General features: G+C 39.8%; 1 protein-coding gene across 5 annotated transcripts in view; it reads left to right on the forward strand.

Moving 5' to 3' along the window:
• Window positions 1-18,943, forward strand: part of Pcca (propionyl-CoA carboxylase subunit alpha) — a 387,394-nt gene that overhangs the window by 141,063 nt on the left and 227,388 nt on the right. For all 5 annotated transcript variants that reach the window (XR_004945920.1, XR_004945921.1, XM_036199583.1 and 2 more), the window contains exons 11-13: window positions 2,632-2,726; window positions 6,236-6,386; window positions 18,166-18,309. Coding sequence is in view for 3 of the 5 variants with exons in the window: in XM_036199583.1 (XP_036055476.1) it covers window positions 2,632-2,726; window positions 6,236-6,386; window positions 18,166-18,309 (390 nt within the window). In the remaining 2 variants the exon portion in view is untranslated. The remainder of the gene's footprint in view (window positions 1-2,631; window positions 2,727-6,235; window positions 6,387-18,165; window positions 18,310-18,943) is intronic.

Consider the following 18,943-nt stretch of genomic DNA (forward strand, 5'->3'; position numbering starts at 1 on the left):
TATATTAGCCTTTTAGTTTAATTACTTTTGACCTACCCATGTGGGTTGTGTTCTTAAACATAAGTAAGTCTATCTCCTAGTAGCTTAAATGGGTAACTCAGATGTTTCCCCCATCTGATCTGTCCTAGGTTTTTAAAAGCTACTCACTTTCCAGTTTTCATGAGCTTATTTGTTTTAGATAGTTTATGTATATAGGGTTGTTTTAACAATTCTATCTTTAGTGGGGACCAAGCAGTATCTGTTCACTCTTCCTCATAAAGACCCAGTGACAAACCAGAGATTCCCCTGGGAAACCAGTGAATTTATTAGGTTTTCTTATAGAAAAGAGCACTGGCTGCTCATCCCAAGGACCCAGGTTCAATCTTAGTACTCACAAGGCAGCTCACAACTGTCTGTAACTCTAGATCTAGGGGATTGGATGCCTTCTTCTGGCCTCTGAGGACACCAGGCACATACATGGTACGCAGACAACAGGCAGGCAAAACATCCACATACAAAGCATGAGTGAGGAGTTATGGGCAGGAGTGTGGGTGACCTTAAAGTGGCCACATTGCAAGGTCTGCATCTAGCATGGATGATGGCTTCCCCACGACTGTGCAGATGGGCCCCCTTCTTTTTTGTCTTTTCCAGCCTGTACACTCTAGACCCTCCCAAGACCCAAAGCCACATGTAATTAGGGCAGAATTATATACAAGTGGCTGGGAAGGATGGCTAGAATGTCAAGTGAGGGTTCAGTGACCATCTCTAGCCTCTCCTTCTATGAGGGAACATCAGCAGTGAACAAGCACAGCTGTGGTGACAGTTTCCAGCAGACATACAGCAGTTTGACTCACAGGACAGTGCTGTGTAATAAGCATAGTTCACAGAAATCAAGTCCATTTTTACCCTGTCTCCTGGAACTCTGTGTTCTGACCTTAGATGATATCCATTTCTTGAATGTCTCCCCACAGTCTGGGAAGTATATCTGTGCATGTCAATCACCTGTTAATTTTCATATGAGTTGTTCTATCCTGTGTCCTTTCTCAGGTGTACACTGGCAATGTAAATAACTCTGCTCTGTTTTATATCCTCACGGCCATGATTCTTAACTAGAGAACCACTATCATTCCCCAGGCTGGGTTCAGGGTTCCTCAAGGGCCTGCATTATCTTGAAGCCTCTTGAGGAACTAGTGGTGTGGCTATATCCCATTCAGCACATGTATCTATAAAGGGTTATAGTCAAACTTTAAAATAGCTCTCAGGGGTAAGAACCATCTTTCCCTTATAAGTGTGTTCTATTCATGTTTCCCAGTGTATATCATTTACGTATTTTTAAAAAAATGTTTGATAAATTCCCCAAGTTTTTAATTTTGACTTTGTATGTATGGATATTTTGCCAGCACATATGTCTGTGTGCACCACTTGTGTGCCAAATTCCTTACACTTTTTAGAGCAATCAAGGAGACTATATAGAATTAGAGAAAACAAACACTTGATTCTGTATTTGAGCCTTTTTTTTTTTTTTTAACAGTTTCAAGTGCTTTTTCAGATTCTTAGTTATTTTGGCTTTATTTCTTGGAGACTAAATGTACTTTTACTTCCTTGCCAACTAGAGTTTAAATAAAGAGATTGAGAGTTATTTTGGGGGATTAAAATATTTTTAGATGTACCTCATGCAGCTCCCTTGGAGTCTTAGAAGTAAAATGCCAATCTACTGGCATCTGATGACTCTAAAATTTTTCTTTATTACTTGAAATTATTTTTGAGTTTAGAAAGGCTTTATTCCCTGAAAATATTTCAGTCATATATTTGCTATTTATTTTATAGCTAACTATGCCTGTTGTAAGCATGATTTTTTTTTTCACCAGCCATATAAAACATTAAGATGCTACTTCTATTGGCTCTCTGTAATGCATGGAGAAACAGAATAACAGAATGCCTTGCAGTGAGGCTGGATAGATAGCTGCTTGGTGCTAAAATTAGTGACTCAGAGCTCTTAAAACAAGTCTGTGGACCTAAAACATGTGTTCAGAAATATTTGAACAACTCTGAATGATTCACGTCCAGTTGACTGTCGTGTTTCTCCAGTAGTCCAGTTCATGTCTTCTTATCACAATGAAGAGCATCATGGTGTACTGTGGACTAGCTCCCAGACATTTTTTCTAGTTTCCTCTAACAAAATAAGCCATAGTAAAGTTAACCACATACAAACAATATATTGGCTATAGATTCATAAACTACCACTTCCTGATTAATAGATATTTGATAAGAAGAACAGCAGACAGGCTTGGGTAATGATGGTGTCACTGCTCCATTGGTGACCAGAAGGCATGACCCCTGGCAGCATTGATATTTCCTTGTTTTCACAGTGGCTTCTGACCTTTTAGCCATTATTAAACGATACTCATATGCCAGTCTGTGTGCTTGAAATGCAACATGAGAATCTTTCTCCTCAGATACTTTTCCTTGTAATATTTTATTGTATTCTAAAATTGTAAATATACTTTTCTTTTGTTAATATCAACCTAATATGTGTTTTGAGAGCTATGTTTATTCTCTGAGGTCTTGATATTAAAAATCAAGAGAAGTTATATGGGGCAGCATTAACAGGTACACCCTCACTGGGGGTTTCTCAAGTGTTACCACTCTCAGGTTTTAGGTGACAAGCATGGCAATGTTCTGTGGCTCAATGAGAGGGAATGCTCGATCCAGAGAAGAAACCAGAAGGTGGTAGAGGAAGCACCAAGGTAAGAGTCACCTCAGAGAGCACCCATAATGCTTTCAAAGATTTTCTGGATCACATTTTTTTTTTTATTTGCTAAAACTACCTTAATATAAACTTTAATAGCTATTTCTATATTAGTGATTCATAATCTGTTACCTAATTCCCCACAGTACTTCAGTGCATAAGGATGAGAAAACATTTGAAAAAGAAGTAGGCTTTTGTTAGAAGAGAGACTTAGATAGACCACAGCTGTGGCTTGTTTAGACTTTGGGGTTTTGCAGAGCCTGCCAGTGTCCCTGGGATGTCTGGAATAGATGTATTTCTCCTGTGAAAGATGCATTAATAAGGTTGGCCCCGTGTCTTCCTGCGCAGAAGTACTTCTAGACATAGCTCTTGAGAACTCCTGACTCTCCAGAGCTCCTCTGGTGGCTCCTGCAGCTGCCATAGGTTTTGTGAGGCAGTTTCATGGACCTTCATTTTTCAGTTTATACTAGGTTGGTATTTGTGTATATCCTGGTATTCTCTTTTTTCTTAAAAATCCCCAGTTAACATTGAATATAGTGGCAGTACTTGGGAGGCAGAGGCAGGTGGATCTCTGAATTTGAGGTCAGCCTGGTCTACATAGAGAGTTATAGGCCACCTAGAGCTACATAGTGAGACCTTTTTCTCAAAAAGACCAAAAAGAAAAAAGAAAAATATTCCCAAGTGAAGCTAGGCATAGTGAAGCATGTTTATAACCTTAGCATCTCAGAGGTGGAAGCAGGAAGTTCACCATGAATTCAAGGCTAGCCTGTGCTAATGAGTACCAGGACTGCCCAAAGGGTACATTGCAAGACCTTGTCCCACAAATCAAAATTAGGCAACCCCTCCAAAACTAAAAAACAATACCCAGTTGATTGTATATAGTTGTTTTGAATTGCCAAGCACTAAAATATATATCTAATTGTAACTTTAATCTGCAAAGCCAACATGCCTTGATAGAGTATGTATAGTATCTCAAAAGAGTATAAGTGACTATGGGTCAATTTTAAATCACAATGTAAAATTAATCCCTATTTTAGATACATTAGTTAAAAATATGGGGTAGTATGATGGTCTTAAAATATGGTATGTTAGCTGGGCGATGGTGGTACACACCTTTAATCCCAGCACTTGGGAGGCAGAGGCAGGCAGATCTCTGTGAGTTCAAGGCTAGCCTGATCTACAGAGTCAGATCCAGACAGGCACCAAAACTATACAGAGAAACAAAACAAAACAAAACAAAACAAAACAAAACAAAACAAAACAAACAAACAAAAAAAGCACACACAAAAACAAAACATGGTATGTTAATCCTTTGACAATGCTGTCATTTAGTGTTGAGGGGCGTCTACATCACCTCCCTTGATTCTCTGTCCTGTGACTACATTGCCAATTGAGTACATAGAAACTGTGCTGCTACTAGGCAAGGTTTATGGTATAGGAAAGGATAAAGACCAGAAAGGGCGAAATTGAGTAGTGTTATTGGTGGTTGTTTTCCAGATTTCTCTATGCCTTTATTTATTAGGGCTCTGCAGAACTATATTTATAATAAAAAAAAGACCTTAATACCGGAAGCCACCAAATAATCCAAATATCACCCTCAGGGGAGGATAGAGAGTACATTTCCATTTACTAATAAGGTAGGCTCTGTCCCTATGGCAATCCAGATGACTATTGAAGGCTTTATTCTGTCAGTTTATATGGAATTGAAATATAATACTAGTGTTAAAAGACACTACAGGGTTGCATTCAGCTCAGCCTTCAACTTAAGGAATGAGACAGAAAGTGTCCAAGTCTTTGGCCGAAAAACAAGGGATGGGACAACAGATTAAAAGCATCTTAAAATGTTAAAAAAAAAAAAATCAGCCAAATGCACTCTAGACCTTATTTGTATCTTGATTCAAAGAAAACTAGTCTTTATAATGATTTTTATGAGGTAGTTGGAAAATTTGAATACTGCCTGATTACTAATTAAACACTGACAGGCTGTTAAGGAGTTCTTGTGTTACAAAAAATTAGTTGCAAGCATAAAGAAATGGGAGTGTCTTCTGATGAAGCAGTCCCTAGCTTCAACTTTACTTAAACAAACAACCCCAAATTCCCTAGACAAACAAAAACCAGTGAGTCTGGTAGGAAAGTGGGTGTGTAACATAGGTAAGCCAAGTGTGGCTCTTTATAAATGATTATGTACCAAAGAAAGGCGCATACAAGTTCAGCATCCCATCCCATCATGAATATTATACAGCATGTCTGGCAGATATTATCGAAGGATTGCATCAACCTGCAAATAGAAATGTAGTTAATGTTGATTTCTTATGTAGAACCAGAATCTGAAAGTACTGGTTATTTGACATTCTCTCTCTATCAAACAATCAAACAAACATATATTTACCTTCATTTAAACAATTTTTAAACAAGCATTTACAATGCTTGTTGAAAACATTTTAGCTTGAACTGCCCATGGAGAACAACAGGCATTAGAGGTTTATTTGATACAGAAAGGCATTGTGGACACTGAATTAGCAAACACCAAGCTGTTTTTCCTAGGGAGCCTCAGGCCATAGCATTTTCACATAACATGCAAATATGACTTACATATGTGGTGAGTGTAGAACCTTGTTTTCTGTATGTTCAGGTTGAAGAGCACCTTATTTAACAATGGTGCAAGACTGCAATATATTTCTATCTAGGCTTACCTCACATGTAGGCTTCCTCCGTGAGACATTTCATGGCCATCATGTTCATAGGAGCCCAATAGCACTTAAGCATGAAGGTCAAGGATCTCTCAAGTAGTGAATCTCCCCCTTTCTCTTTCTCTCTCTCCTTGGGGATGATAGTTGTTAAATATAAGTCCTAGAATAGGAAGACAGAGCATAATTGTTCATCCTCAGCTTTTGACAGTTTTCTTCTCTCTGCTTGTTCATGTGTGCATAAAGGTGCTACACATATATTTTTTTTGTTTTTGTTTTTTTGTTTTTTGAGACAGGGTTTCTCTGTGTAGCTTTGTGCCTTTCCTGGAACACGCTTTGGAGACCAGGCTGGCTTCGAACTCACAGAGATCCTTCTGCCTCTACCTCCCAAGTGCTGGGATTAAAGGTGTGTGCCACCACCACCCGGCTTCGCATATGTATTTTTAAAGGTACATAAGTTGTAGTAAGTAGGCAAGTTTGCACATACAGGATCTATGAAGAATGAAGACAGTATATGTCCATTTTCCAAGTTATTTCCATCTACTTTTAGCTTAAAGCAACTTCTAGTATATATGTTCAGTTTTTCTAGGTAGAGGTTAGTTATTTCATTTTAGAAATGAAGTTGTAGGGAAATGTGAAAAGATGAAATGTTCCATAAAAATTTGATGTTCGATTGGTGAGGCATATCATACATGACACAGTGTGTGCTTTGAAACACGATCAGCTCCTAAACTGGTACAAAAGGATCTATGTAGCAGTTTTATGTAAGCCCATAAAAGATTACTGGAGGCTTTGTTCAGAGTGGTTTATCTATTTGTAGCATTTTTCTGGATCATGAGACTCGCCAAGCAATGGGAGAACAGGCTGTGGCTTTGGCTAAAGCTGTGCAGTATTCCTCTGCTGGAACTGTGGAATTTCTCGTGGACTCCCAGAAGAATTTTTACTTCTTGGAAATGAACACAAGACTCCAGGTAACAATGCCTGTTTTTCTTCCTCTCCATGCTCTATGCCCCTCCTCATTCATTTTCTTGTTTTGTTTTGTAATAAAATTTAAAAATCAGTGCCATAAACTTAAATATTTTCTTTCTGTACTTGTGCTGAGACACCTGCTAAGGGGATTAAGCAGCCCACTGACTTAATTGAAAAAATTTTATGTGTGTGGGTGCTTGCCTGTATGTGTGTATGTGCACCACATGCATGCAAATGCCCTGAGAGGCCAGGAGAGGGATTCAGAGTCCCTGGGACTGGAGTTACAGATGGTTGTGAGTTGCCATGAGGGTGCTGAAAAATCAAATCTGGGTCCTCCAGCCCCTCAACCTGTAAAGTTAAAGGCTGATGTTTAGCCTCCTACTCAGTTATTATTCCTGATACTTGATACTTCATGTGGGAGATCTCTTTTGGTTTGCTTGATCTCTTTAGGATGAGCTATACTTGTCAGGACTTGTGTGCTGGTCAGAGAAGCTGGATGCTATAACCGGAAGAGATACATGTTTACAAAATCTTCCAGCGAGGTGGAGGAAGGGGATATAATGTGAACTTCTGGGAATAACTCCTAAAACTGCAGTGAGACCCAAGTTTCCGGGAACTGCCTCCTCTGCCCCAATTTAGGAGAAATCCAGTGGCCATCCTGATTTGTGACTTCTTGAGTTCCAGCTATGATCTCAGAGGTCACCAGTGCTGTAACTTGTGGCTTTATTTTCTTTCCTTTCCCCCTCTTTACTTAAATGGTGAAATATATGTATACAAGTGGACAGAATACAAACATATTGTTGAATGAATTACTATGAAGCAAAAATCATATAAGCACCAGCTGGGTCTAGTGGTGCAAAATGCCAGCATTTTTTGCCCATTTCATTCCATCTCCCTCCATCACTGGACTGTCTCCTATTTTGGTGGAATCTTGAACATTGTCCTGTGTTGCCATACTAGTTTTACTAGCTACTTTTTGTTTTTAATTTTTGTTAATGGGTCATACAGTATTTAATTCTTTGATGTTTGTGCAGTTCAAACAGGGAGTTTCAGGCTACTCCATATGACACTCACTGCTTTGAAGAATATGCCAGTTTATAATTTATCTATTTAGTTTCTGTAGATACTTAATTGGTTTCCCATTTTACTCATTTAGTGAAATCATAACCTGGACCAGAGTCTGAGATCAGGCTGTCAGCAGAGTCTGTTCCATCTTGAAGCTGAGCAAGAATCTGTCATCAGGTGGTTTTAAGTTAGCCCATTGTTCTTTGGTTTGTGACATCACACCTCTAGTCTCTGGCTCAGCTGTCACCTGGCTTTCTCCTTAAGTATCCCCATGTCCAAAGTTCCCTTTCTAAAGGGATAACAGCCATCAGATTTTGGGGTCATTCCTTTCTAGTATAAACTTAACTTGTTATATCTGCTAAGACTCTTTCCAAATAAGGTCATATTCACAGATTCTGGATAGACATGAATTTGGAGGGAATTCTATTCACTCTGGTGCACTGTTTGTAAAACACAATTGGTCTGCTGAAGCAGAAAATATGTTGTGGTTTCATGAGACTGGGATGGATGGGTGTCCTGGATTGTGAAATGCCATCTTTAATAATAAAGACAATGTAAATCATACTGTGCTTGCCATTACATAGTCCACTCTGCTTCCATTAGGCCTTTAGTGGGGATGTGTGTGTGTGTGTGTGTGTGTGTGTGTGTGTGTGTGTGTGTGTGTCATTTGAGTTCCTTTGGGCAGAAGCTGAATAGGGCTTGAATGTTTCTGTTGCTCCGATGGCCCTTTATCTATCACCGGGGTGCCCAAGCACTTCTCTGTTGCTTTGCTTTAGCTTTAGCTGTCATTTGCTTCAGTGTGCTGTCTTTCTATCCATACCTATCCCCAAAACTGGACACTTCCTTCATGTAATGTGTGAGTGATTGCAAGAGAGATACTTTCTGTACTTGGCCAGTCCTTGTGGTTTCGAATACTTGAGGTGGGTTTTTTTAGTGGGTCCTGTCCTTCCCCTAGTGACAGGGGAGCTAATGGTCTGAATTCAGGGTGATTTTTCTCAGCAGTTCTTTTTGCACAATTTATCTTTCTTTATTCTTTCACTCTTGATCTGTCTCTGAATACATTTTATATGCATCTCCATAAGCAGTTTATAAGTTTTAAAGGCAAATTCTATCATCTTGTCTAGGCCTAGACAACATTATGAACTCTTAGGTATTTGTACCATCTTTTTTTTTTTTTTTTTTTTTAACAAAATGGCCTTGAACTCCAGGCTCAAATGAACTTCTGACCCTGCTCCATATAGCTGGACTTGTTTTGATATATTTGTCCTTCAATTTAGTCTGTTTCAATGTTTCTGGTTTTCTTACCCCCGTAGTTTTTTTCTTCTTGGATTTCCAATGCTTAGCTTTTCACTTCATTTCTACTGTGGTTTGAGAGCTGTGTGTACCTCTAAGCTTTTGTTAGAAACTCTGTCCCACAACAGACAGCTTTTATTTGTCCAAGTCTGATGTCAGCCCGTTTGTGTTTACCTGTCCCACTGGCTGGATGCCACTCCGCTGTCCTCAAGGTAGCGCCTCTTACCATTGTTTTCATAGTAGTCACCTTCCATTCTGCCCACCTAGAAGTCTTTTTTTCCCCTTCCTTTGTATCTGAAAATTTCTTTCAAAGGCTTGCTTGTGGCATACTTATGTATCTCTCTCTCTCTCACACACACATGATGTATTTATACTTATATATCATGTGTGTGTATTGTAAGCAATTAAATTCTTTATGTCATTTCTCCCTTCTGTCTCTTCCTTTAATTCCTCTACATTCCTTCCCCCAACTCCCTCTCAAATTCATTGCTATACCTGCATATTTCTGGGGAGACTTTCAAAATTCTATTTCTGCTTATTTGTGTAGATAGTTACTTTCTTTCTTCTGACAATAGTTATGAGGTTTTTTTAAATTATGTAAAATGTTTAAAAATCTATTATTGTTGTGTGTATTCGTGGTGTGTTTGTGTGAGGGCTGTATGTGCTGTGGTGCATGTGTGGGGTAGAAGATTACTTCAAAGAGCCAGAATCAAACTCAGGTCACCAGGCTTGCAAGGTGTGAACTTTGAATGTAATTGGCCCCCATAATCCCATAACCTCATAGGGAGTGACACTATTAGGAGATGTGGCTTTGTTGGAGGAAGTGTGTCACTATGGGGGGGCGGGCTTTGAGATTTCCTATGTGTAGGATACCACCCAGGGTCTCAGTGGACATCCTGTTGCCTGCAACATACAGGACACTCAGCTATTTCTCTAGCACCATGCTTGCTTGCACACCACCATGCTCCCCACCAGGATGGACTGAACCTCTGACCTGTAAGTGAGCCCTCTCAATTAATTTTTTTTTTTTATAAGAGTTGCTGTGGTCATGGTGTCTCCTCACAAGACACACCTAACTAAGACACAAGGCAAACACTTTTACCTGCTGGGCCATCTTGCTAATACTGCTTAAAAAATTAAAAGTAAAAATTTTAAACAATTGATTTTTTTCTTTTTTTTTCTTCAGTGCATGTATACATATGTACATGGAATTCATAGGAATTCTTGAGTCTGTGGCTTAATGCCTCCCAACAGTTTTTGAAAAATACTGCTCTTTCTAGTTTAATCTCTTCCTTCTGAATATTTTAGTTTAGGTAATTTCATTGCATATCCTTTCTTTGATGACTGTCATCTTGCACATAGGCTCCTTTGGCCTGACTTTGTTTCCTTGTGCTGTGCTAAAGCATCATCCACCCGCTGGTTGATAGTTTCTGTTGTTTACACATCAAGATGTGCTTTGTATTTGGTTCTTTAAAGATGCAGTTCAGTGCTTACTGTCTTTTCTCATCTCTTACTCAACAATTAATTTTTTCCTTTAAACACAGTCAACTTAGTTGTCTTATGGTGTGGGTGACAGTTTCCATTTCTGGAACCCTGTGGCTGTGCACTCTACTTGTTGATGCTGTTCAGGTGCTGCTTAGAGGCTTTTATGCTTTTTTTTTTACTTAAAATTTTATTTATTTATTTATTTAATTTTATGTATATGGATGTTGTATATGCATTCAGATATGTGCACTATGTGCATGCCTGCTGTTGGATCCCCCTGCAACTGTAGTTACCAATGGTTGTGAGCAATGATGTAGTTATTAGAAACTGAACCTAGGTTCTCTGCGACAGCAACAATGCTCTTGACTACTGAGTCATCTCTCCAGGCCCAGTATATTGGTTATTATTGTTTTTTGTAAATTCTTTTTAGTGGTTCATTGACGTATTAGATAATGGGTCCTTTCTTACAGAGATTTGTCATTTTTTTTTTCCTGCATGCTCATGTGTAATAGTATTTTGTGGCACTAAGGGTAACCAGTTGAAAGTGAAGCTTCTTGGGTTATTGTTCTCATTAACTCACTATTTGTCTTCTTATCTGTAGGCATGGCTCTCCTGGTTTTCATATTGATATTTTAACTTGGATGCTCAGTGTAATGGCTAAAGAAACTGCATTTTATGCCAGGCATTCATCTTGGTACCCACTAGTCATCTGTCTCTTACTCTAGTCCTGGAAGATAAGTCCCAGTAACCCTAACTTAGTGACCTCCCACCCTAAGATGCATAGCCATGACCATCTACCTGTTAGGATATGACAAACTGCCTTTTTGGCTTCTGTAACTTGCTTATGCAAACACCCAAAGACTATTTTGAGGTGCCTTAACCATTTAATTTGGCAGAACAGACCAGGTTTTTCTTGCTTACGTAGATATTGAATGCCTTGTGTTTTTTTCTTCTTTAAGAAACCTTTCCCATGCCCTTCCTTCCTGACATGCCTGAGATTCAGCTCTAAGGCTGTTGTCCTGTTAGTACCTAATCAATAAATATTTTAGTTATAATTAAATTGAGTCTATGGTCTTTTCCCAGGGGTCATAAACTTCATATTGCTCCGCACCAACATCTTAACCATAGTTCACCATCAGTGAGTCCTTTTTTTTTTATTCACCAGATGATCAAGAATTTATACTTTATCATACCTATGGGTACTGTTTTCTTGTTAGCTATTCAAGTGGGCAATAGAAAAGGCTACCCTTACATGTTAAGAACATTTTTACCTTGTTACAGAAGTTTGGGGTTTGAAATAAATTAGTGTGTTGCTTCTTTTTGACCCAATATAAACCCTTGAGTAACTATTAAAACATACAAAAGAAAACAGAGAGGAGGAAAGGCTATTTAAACTAATTGCTATGTAGTGGTGAGAGGGTGATGTGTATGATGGTGGAGCAGGGGATGGAGAGGGGACTGAAACTTTGGGCAGTGTGGTGGCTGCTTTATCAACTTGACACAAGCTAGAATCTTTTAGGAAGAAGGAACCTCAACTGAGAAGATGCCTCCACTTGGTTGTCTTGTGTATACTTGTGGTACTTCTTTTTGGATTCATGATTGATGTGTGAGGGCCTCTAGGTGGTTCTACATTCTATAAGTAAGTAGACTGAGCAAGCCTCAAGGAAAAAACCAGTCAGCAACTCCCCTCCATGACCTCTGCATCAACTCCTGCCTCCAGGTTTCCTGCCCTGTTTGAATTTCTGGTCTGACTTCCTTCTGTGATGAACAATGATTTGGAAGCATAAGTCAAATAAAGCTTTTCTTCCCAAGTTGCTTTTGGTAATGATGTTTTCCTGTGGTATTTTGAGTGTAGACTCCTGAATTGGAAATACTGATGCTGCCATGGTAGAGACATGGTTACACATTTGCCAGTGAGCCCTGGTGTAAACTGTGGGATTTCATTATAGTGTATGGTGTTGGGTCATAAATTGTCACAGTTTCCATGCTAATGCTACATGCTTATAGTCTGGGAAAGCTGGATAGAGGCAGGAGAAGGGTGTATGGGAACTGTTCTGACAGTCTGTTAGTCTAGGAACCAGCATCTACTATGAAAAATCAGTTCTGTTAAATCTGTTGTTATATTGTGAACGACTTCATGTATCCTTTCTGAATCAAATTAAACATCATTCTGAATCAAAATTTCAATTGGAATCAAAATATTCTACATCAGTGATGCCCTCTGGAACAAGAATTCTTACATCAAATTATACCTGCATTACCTGCCCTATTTCTTCCCCTGTTTTCTCTCTCTTCCCTTTTCCTCTTACTTTCCTTCCTCCTTCATTCTGTCATGTCTGAACCTTTGTCATTTCTTTCTGATAATTTTCTCCCTTTCAATTTTTATTTTATTTCGTGTGTGTGTGTGTGTGTGTGTGTGTGTGTGTGTGTGTATGCCTGAGTGTATGTCTGTGTACCATGCATGTGCTGTAGCCCCTCAGAGGTCAGAAAAAGGTGTTGGATCCCCTGAACCTGGAGTTACAAATAATTTTGAGCTATGCTGTGGGTGCTGGGAACTAAAACTGCATCCTCTGGAAGAGCAGTAAGTGCACTAACTGGTGAGCCATCTCTCTGGTCCCTGCGGAAGGCAGAGATTAGCAAGAGTGAGAGATCCATGAACTACTGCAGCACAGCTCATGCTAGCTCTTCCAGTGGTTCCCAAATGCCTTCTTGCCTAAAGTATTCTAGTGTAAGTACCAGATGTTATATAATTTCTCATGACTACTGCACTGTGCCTTTTAACATATAATTACTGTTTTGTTTAGAAGGTTTTAATATTAAATTCCATCTTGGATCATGTTATATCTTCTACTTTGAAGATCTTTTATAAGGCTGCTGCTTTTTTCTTTACACACGTGTGTGTCAGTGGCATGTGCATGTGTGTGTTTGCGTGCACACATATATTTGTGTGCATATGAGGAACTGAAATTGACATCAGGTGTTTCCTTCAATCAATATCCACTGTATTGAGGCAGAGTCTCTTGCTGGACCTTGAGCATGCAGGTTTTGGCTAGTCTAGCTAGCTAGCCAGCTTGCCATGGGACCCTGCCTCTGCCTTCTGAGTGGTAGGATGACCAACAGCTGCCTCACCTGTCTGGCTTTTTTATGTGAGTTTTGGGGATCTGGACTCAGATCCATACTCTTGTGCAAAGTGATTTACCCACTGGTCCATCTCCCCAGCCCTTCAGATGTTGCTTTATCTTTCTTCTAGTTGCTTTCTAAGTTTAAAAACTACTTCTGAATAATGCATCTATGGTTGGAGACATGGCTCAGTTCATACAATAAGACCTGGGTTCAATTCCTAGAACTCAGATTAAAAAACCAGGCATAGTGGTATTCCATGAGCTTATTGTCCCTGCACTGGGGAGGCAGAGATAGGAGGGTCTCTTGGGCTTGCTGGCCAGCCAGCTTGGCCTACATGGTGAGTTTCAGGCCAATGAGAGACCCAGTCTCAAAAGGTGAATAATGGTGCCCAGGGAGCAACATCTGAGAGTCTTTGAGACACACATATGCACATCCATTCACTCACACTCTTATAAACACGTACCTATATATGTATGCACTTGTACACGCACATACACACTTATGCACATACATGTCAGATGATGCAATCTGACATGCTTGCAATGTGAAAAGGTAGTCCTCATTAATGATTGATGTCACAATTTTTCTCCGTTAAAGTAATATGTGTGTGTGTATTTTCTTTTTTTTAAATAATTTTTTTTATTAAGAGATTTTCTATTCATTTTACATACCAACCACAGATTTTCCTGTCCTCCGTCCTCCCACTTCCCAGCTTTCCACCCCAACCCACCCCCCATACTCACCTCCTCCAAGGCAAGGTCTCCTGTGGGGAGTCAGCAGAGCATGGTACATTTAGTTGAGGCAGGTCCAAGCCCCTCCTCCCGGCACCAAGGCTGTGCAAAGTTTCTCACCATAGGCACTAGGTTCCAAAAAGCCAGCTCTTGCACTAGGGACAGGTCCCAGTCCCACCGCCTGGGGCCCCCCATACAGTTCAAGCTAAACAACTGTCTTGCTTATCCAGAGGGCCTAGTCTAGTATCATGGAGGCTCCTCAGCTATTGGTCCACAGATCATGCATTCCACTAGTTTGGCTAATTGTCTCTGTACTTTTTCTAGTCATGGTCTTGATATTTCTTGCTCATAGACTCCCTCCTCTCTCTCATCAATTGGACTCCTGGAGCCCTGCCTGGGACCAGGCCATGGATCTCTGCATCTGTTTCCATCAGTCACTGGAGGAGGGTTCTATGATGACAGGGTATCCAGCCATCCTATCACCAGAGTAGGCCAGCTCAGGCACCTTCTTGACTATTGCCAGTAGTCTATGGTGGAATCATCTTTGTAAATTCCTGGGAACCTCCCAAGCACTCTGCTTCTCCCTATTCCCATGGTGTCTTAATTTATCATGGTATCTCTTTCCTTGCTCTCCCACTTTGTTCCTGTTCCAGCTCGAACCTCCCGCTCCCCTAAGCTCTCATCCTTCTTCCCTTGCGCTCCATTACCCCTTCTCACCCCCAGTCTGCTCATGTTGATCTCATCCATTTCTCCATTGCTGGGCGATCCGTGCATCCTTCCTACAGTCCTCCTTACGAGTTACTACTTTCCCTGGAGCTGTGGGTTGCAGCCTGGCCATCCCTTCCCTTACATCTAGTATCCACTTATGAGTGAGTACATACTATGTTTGTCCTTCTGAGTCTGGGTTACCTCACTCAAGATGATATTTTCTAGTTCCATCCATTTGCCTAAAAATTTCATGATAATGTTTTTTACTGCTGAGTAGTAAGTACTCCATTGTGTAAATGTGCCACATTTTCCTTATCCATTCTTCAGTTGAGGGGCATCTAGGTTGTTTCCATGTTCTTGCTATTATGAATAATGCTGCTATGAACATAGCTGAGCATGTGTCCTTGTGGTATGATTGAGCATTCTTTGGGTATATGCCCAAGAGTGGTATAGCTGGGTCTTGAGGAAGACTTATTCCCTTGTGGAGGAATTTTGCACATTTCAACATGCCATTCATGATTTTGAATGCTGGACTTTATACTTTGGGCCATGAGATTGTTAGCTCTCAAACACTTAGAGTCAAAAATGCGTCTGCTCAGGGAACGTGGATTCTTGTCTCATCACCCTCTCTGTACAGCGGCTGAGTGAGTCCTCTGTAGTCTGTACCAGGACCCTGTTGCTGTTAACATTCTCACTTGTGCAATTGGTCTGTCCAGGTCCTCCTCCTCCTCCTCCTCCTCAGGAAGGCCTGATATGTCGTTAACTCGTTTTAAAAACGTGTTAGCAAGTGTAAGGGAAATTCAGAGTAAATTCTGAAATGTTTGGGTCAGGTAGTAACAGAATGAATGAGCAGCTGTCAGAGCTGCTTCATGATTCCCTGATGAGCAACACATGTTGATCTAGCCTGATATTGCTATTTTAAATATGTTTTATCATAAGAAAACACAAAGCCTTTAAAGTGACTTTTATGTTTACTTGTTTTTTTTTTTTAATTTCCAAATGATTTCTGACTTGGAATAAAGATGGGGAAATGGAAGGGACTCCGAGCTCCTATCACTTAGCCCCGTCTACAGTTGCCCTCCCTGTAAGTTCATGTGCAGAGTCACACACATACATATGTGTTTTTACCAGAGAAATCTTCTGAGTAAAATTTTAGACCTTATGTCCCACCATTCCTAAATGTTATTTCCTAGAGCCATGAGATATTTTTCCCATTGCCACAGAACTCCAAATCAGGATGGTGATATTGACACATTACTGTTATCCAGTCTGTGCTGGGACTTACTGTTTTTCCAGAGGCCTCACGGATGCTTGCTACAGGAGAAAATTTCTTGGTCAGGGTTGTATGCCACACATAATTGTTTTTTTTAAACTTTTTTTCTGTTTTGTTTTTTTGAGATTGTGTCTCTCAGTGTAGCCCAAGCTGGCACTGAACTTGGGGCTCTTTCTGCTCTGCTTCTTAAGTGCTGGGATCACAGGCTGTGTTCCCACATTCAGCTCTCTCTCTCATCTCTCTTAATCTGGAACAATCCCATGGTCTTTTGGTCATTTATGATCTTCACACTTTTAAAAAGTGTAGTCCATTTTTAAAAATAGCACATTCTTTATTTGGAGTTTGCATGTTTTCTTGTAAGTAGATGCAGCCTAGGCCTTTTGGAGGACTGCACCCATGTGGTTGCTTCTGTGAGCACCATGTACCATGTCATGAGAACCTCTCAGCCACATTCCTGGAGATGTAGGTTGTGTGGAGGTATGTCGTCCCGCCTTTCCATGCTGTGCAGTTGCTGTACTTCCTTTGGTCATCAGTGAAGAGGGTCCCTAAAATTCTGTAAATATTTCATTTTTGTCTGTCTCCCTAACTTGACCATACTTCCTAGCTTCTGTTCAGTTCTATTCTCTCTGTATTATATAATACTTTTGGGGTACTGGTCATACAAAGAGAAAATTGAATCTTTCACTTAATTAAAACTTATTTTGAACAAGGTTATATAAACATGGTTTGGCATCTAGTAGGTTTACATCTTGAATAGTTAAGTATGCTGAGATGTTTTTTCATGCGAAATTGGTATTGAGCATTAACAGAAGGGTTTTACACTTGTTTCTTATAGAATATTGTTTCTCACAAATTATAATTTGATTTAAAATATATATGCATTAAACTGTCTAATAAGATCTTTATTTAGTGTCACATTTATTTTACAAAGGGTAAATGCTTATTTTAGCAATGATTTGTCATTAAAATTATGTCAAAATGTCTTAAAATGTTGTTGAAACTGTAAACAAACTCATAACACACACAGAGCTAATTATGGATGCCATCTGTTTATTTTTACCAAGCTTTTTTTTTAAAGACCATGGCATTGTCTGCTTATGATATGCTTCAAGATTATTGTAATGACTAAGCCCTGTCCTTCAATTAGTGCAGTCGAAGCCAGAAGATAATTCGCTTGTTCAGTGACCTTTTCCTGTGTCCATGTATGAAAAATGACATGCACGATAAAGAAATTATTGTGACATATATCTAGAATTTAATTTTTACAAGGAAAAAAATTGGTATCAAAGTAGTAGATATGGCTAAAACTTTCCTTAAAGTTTTAGAACTGATTTGAGATTGAAAGATTACATGTTCTTTTTCATGTATTTTAAACCAAGTTTAAAGATTTGTAAGCAAACGGTCAATCAAATTATAATGATGTGTCTCTGTTCATGTGGCTCTATGTCAGTTGCATGTGTTTGCACATATGTATCCCATGTGTTGGTGTAGAAGGCCAGGTACTCCCTTGGCAGCATCAGCTGCAGTAGTTATCAGGAGTCTGCTGAGAAAGCAGAGTGGTTTCCCTCACCCTGTTTTGCTATTGTGCATGCTAAGCACTGTCCAAGCCTGATGGAGGGAAGGCAACCTGAAGGCTCCATCTGCTGCTTCCTGACATGCTGCATTGATGCAGGATCACGCCAGTCTTGCTGCTTGTCAGGACAGGTTAATGAAAGCATGCAAGTAGGTACAGCTCAGACTAGATGAGGGCTTGAGAACACCAGCAGCCTACCCACACATGCCAAGTGTAGCAGAAGGGGCTGACTGTTAGCCATGTTGAGAGCTACAGCAAAGGAAATTGCAAAGTTAAATTGTTAAGGGTTGGGCCATAAAATAATCAAAGTAGGGAAAATTAACACAAAGACTTACAAATGCTTTCGGGGTTATTCTGACCATCATCTATATGGAATTGTGTTTAATCTTTCACTGAAAATTTTTAGTCAGGTATTACTAAAGGTTAAACAGAATTAACTTCACTTGACTCTGAAACTTGGAATTTTCATTTTTGATGTCCATTTATTTGCCTCTTTCTTCATGTATTAACTGGCGGTCTTGGCCTCACAGGTTGAGCATCCTGTCACAGAATGCATTACCGGCCTGGACTTAGTCCAAGAAATGATCCGTGTTGCTAAGGGTTACCCTCTCAGGCACAAGCAAGTGGATATTCCCCTCAGTGGCTGGGCAATTGAATGTCGGGTTTATGCTGAGGTAAAATGCGTTCTGATGGGAGGCAAGAGGGTGGTTATGTCCAAGGGGAAGCAGCCAGTGTGGGTGAACTGCAGGCGGGGTCAGGGTTTGAGAACCTGTGGTCAAAGCAGAACACTAAGTAATTTGGAACAATTAAAAACAGAATGAAGTTCAAGTAATGCTCCTGTTTTTCTAGGTGGGAAAGTTGATAGCAATGTGTTGAGAGGCAGCAGAGCCTTGGCTGAGTGTTGTTGATTTTGTCCTTTATGATTCCATGGAAGGGATCTAAATTGTAAAGCTTTTGGTAAAGCATGCACTCTTGATTCGTAATTTTAATTACGGGTTTTGCCAAAGTCTTAGTCTGGCAGTTTATACAAATCAGATATCAGATTATTCAGTACCTGAAGATGCTTTCTTCAGATGACTGAAGAATGCAATGTGAATATTTGTATCTTTTAGATGCAAAAATGATCTTTTAATGTACAGCAGTGAGTTAGTGATGTCTTTAAGATACACTGTGCTTTATCCTGGTGTTACTGCTCTTGGTCATATGTGAAGTGGTAACCCCAAACTCCTCAGTCTGTTCTCCATGATGTTTATGAGTGGAACATATATATATATATATGTGTGTGTGTGTGTGTGTGTGTGTGTGTGT

Source organism: Onychomys torridus, chromosome 9 (assembly GCF_903995425.1).
Source record: "Onychomys torridus chromosome 9, mOncTor1.1, whole genome shotgun sequence".
Lineage (NCBI taxonomy): Eukaryota > Metazoa > Chordata > Mammalia > Rodentia > Cricetidae > Onychomys > Onychomys torridus.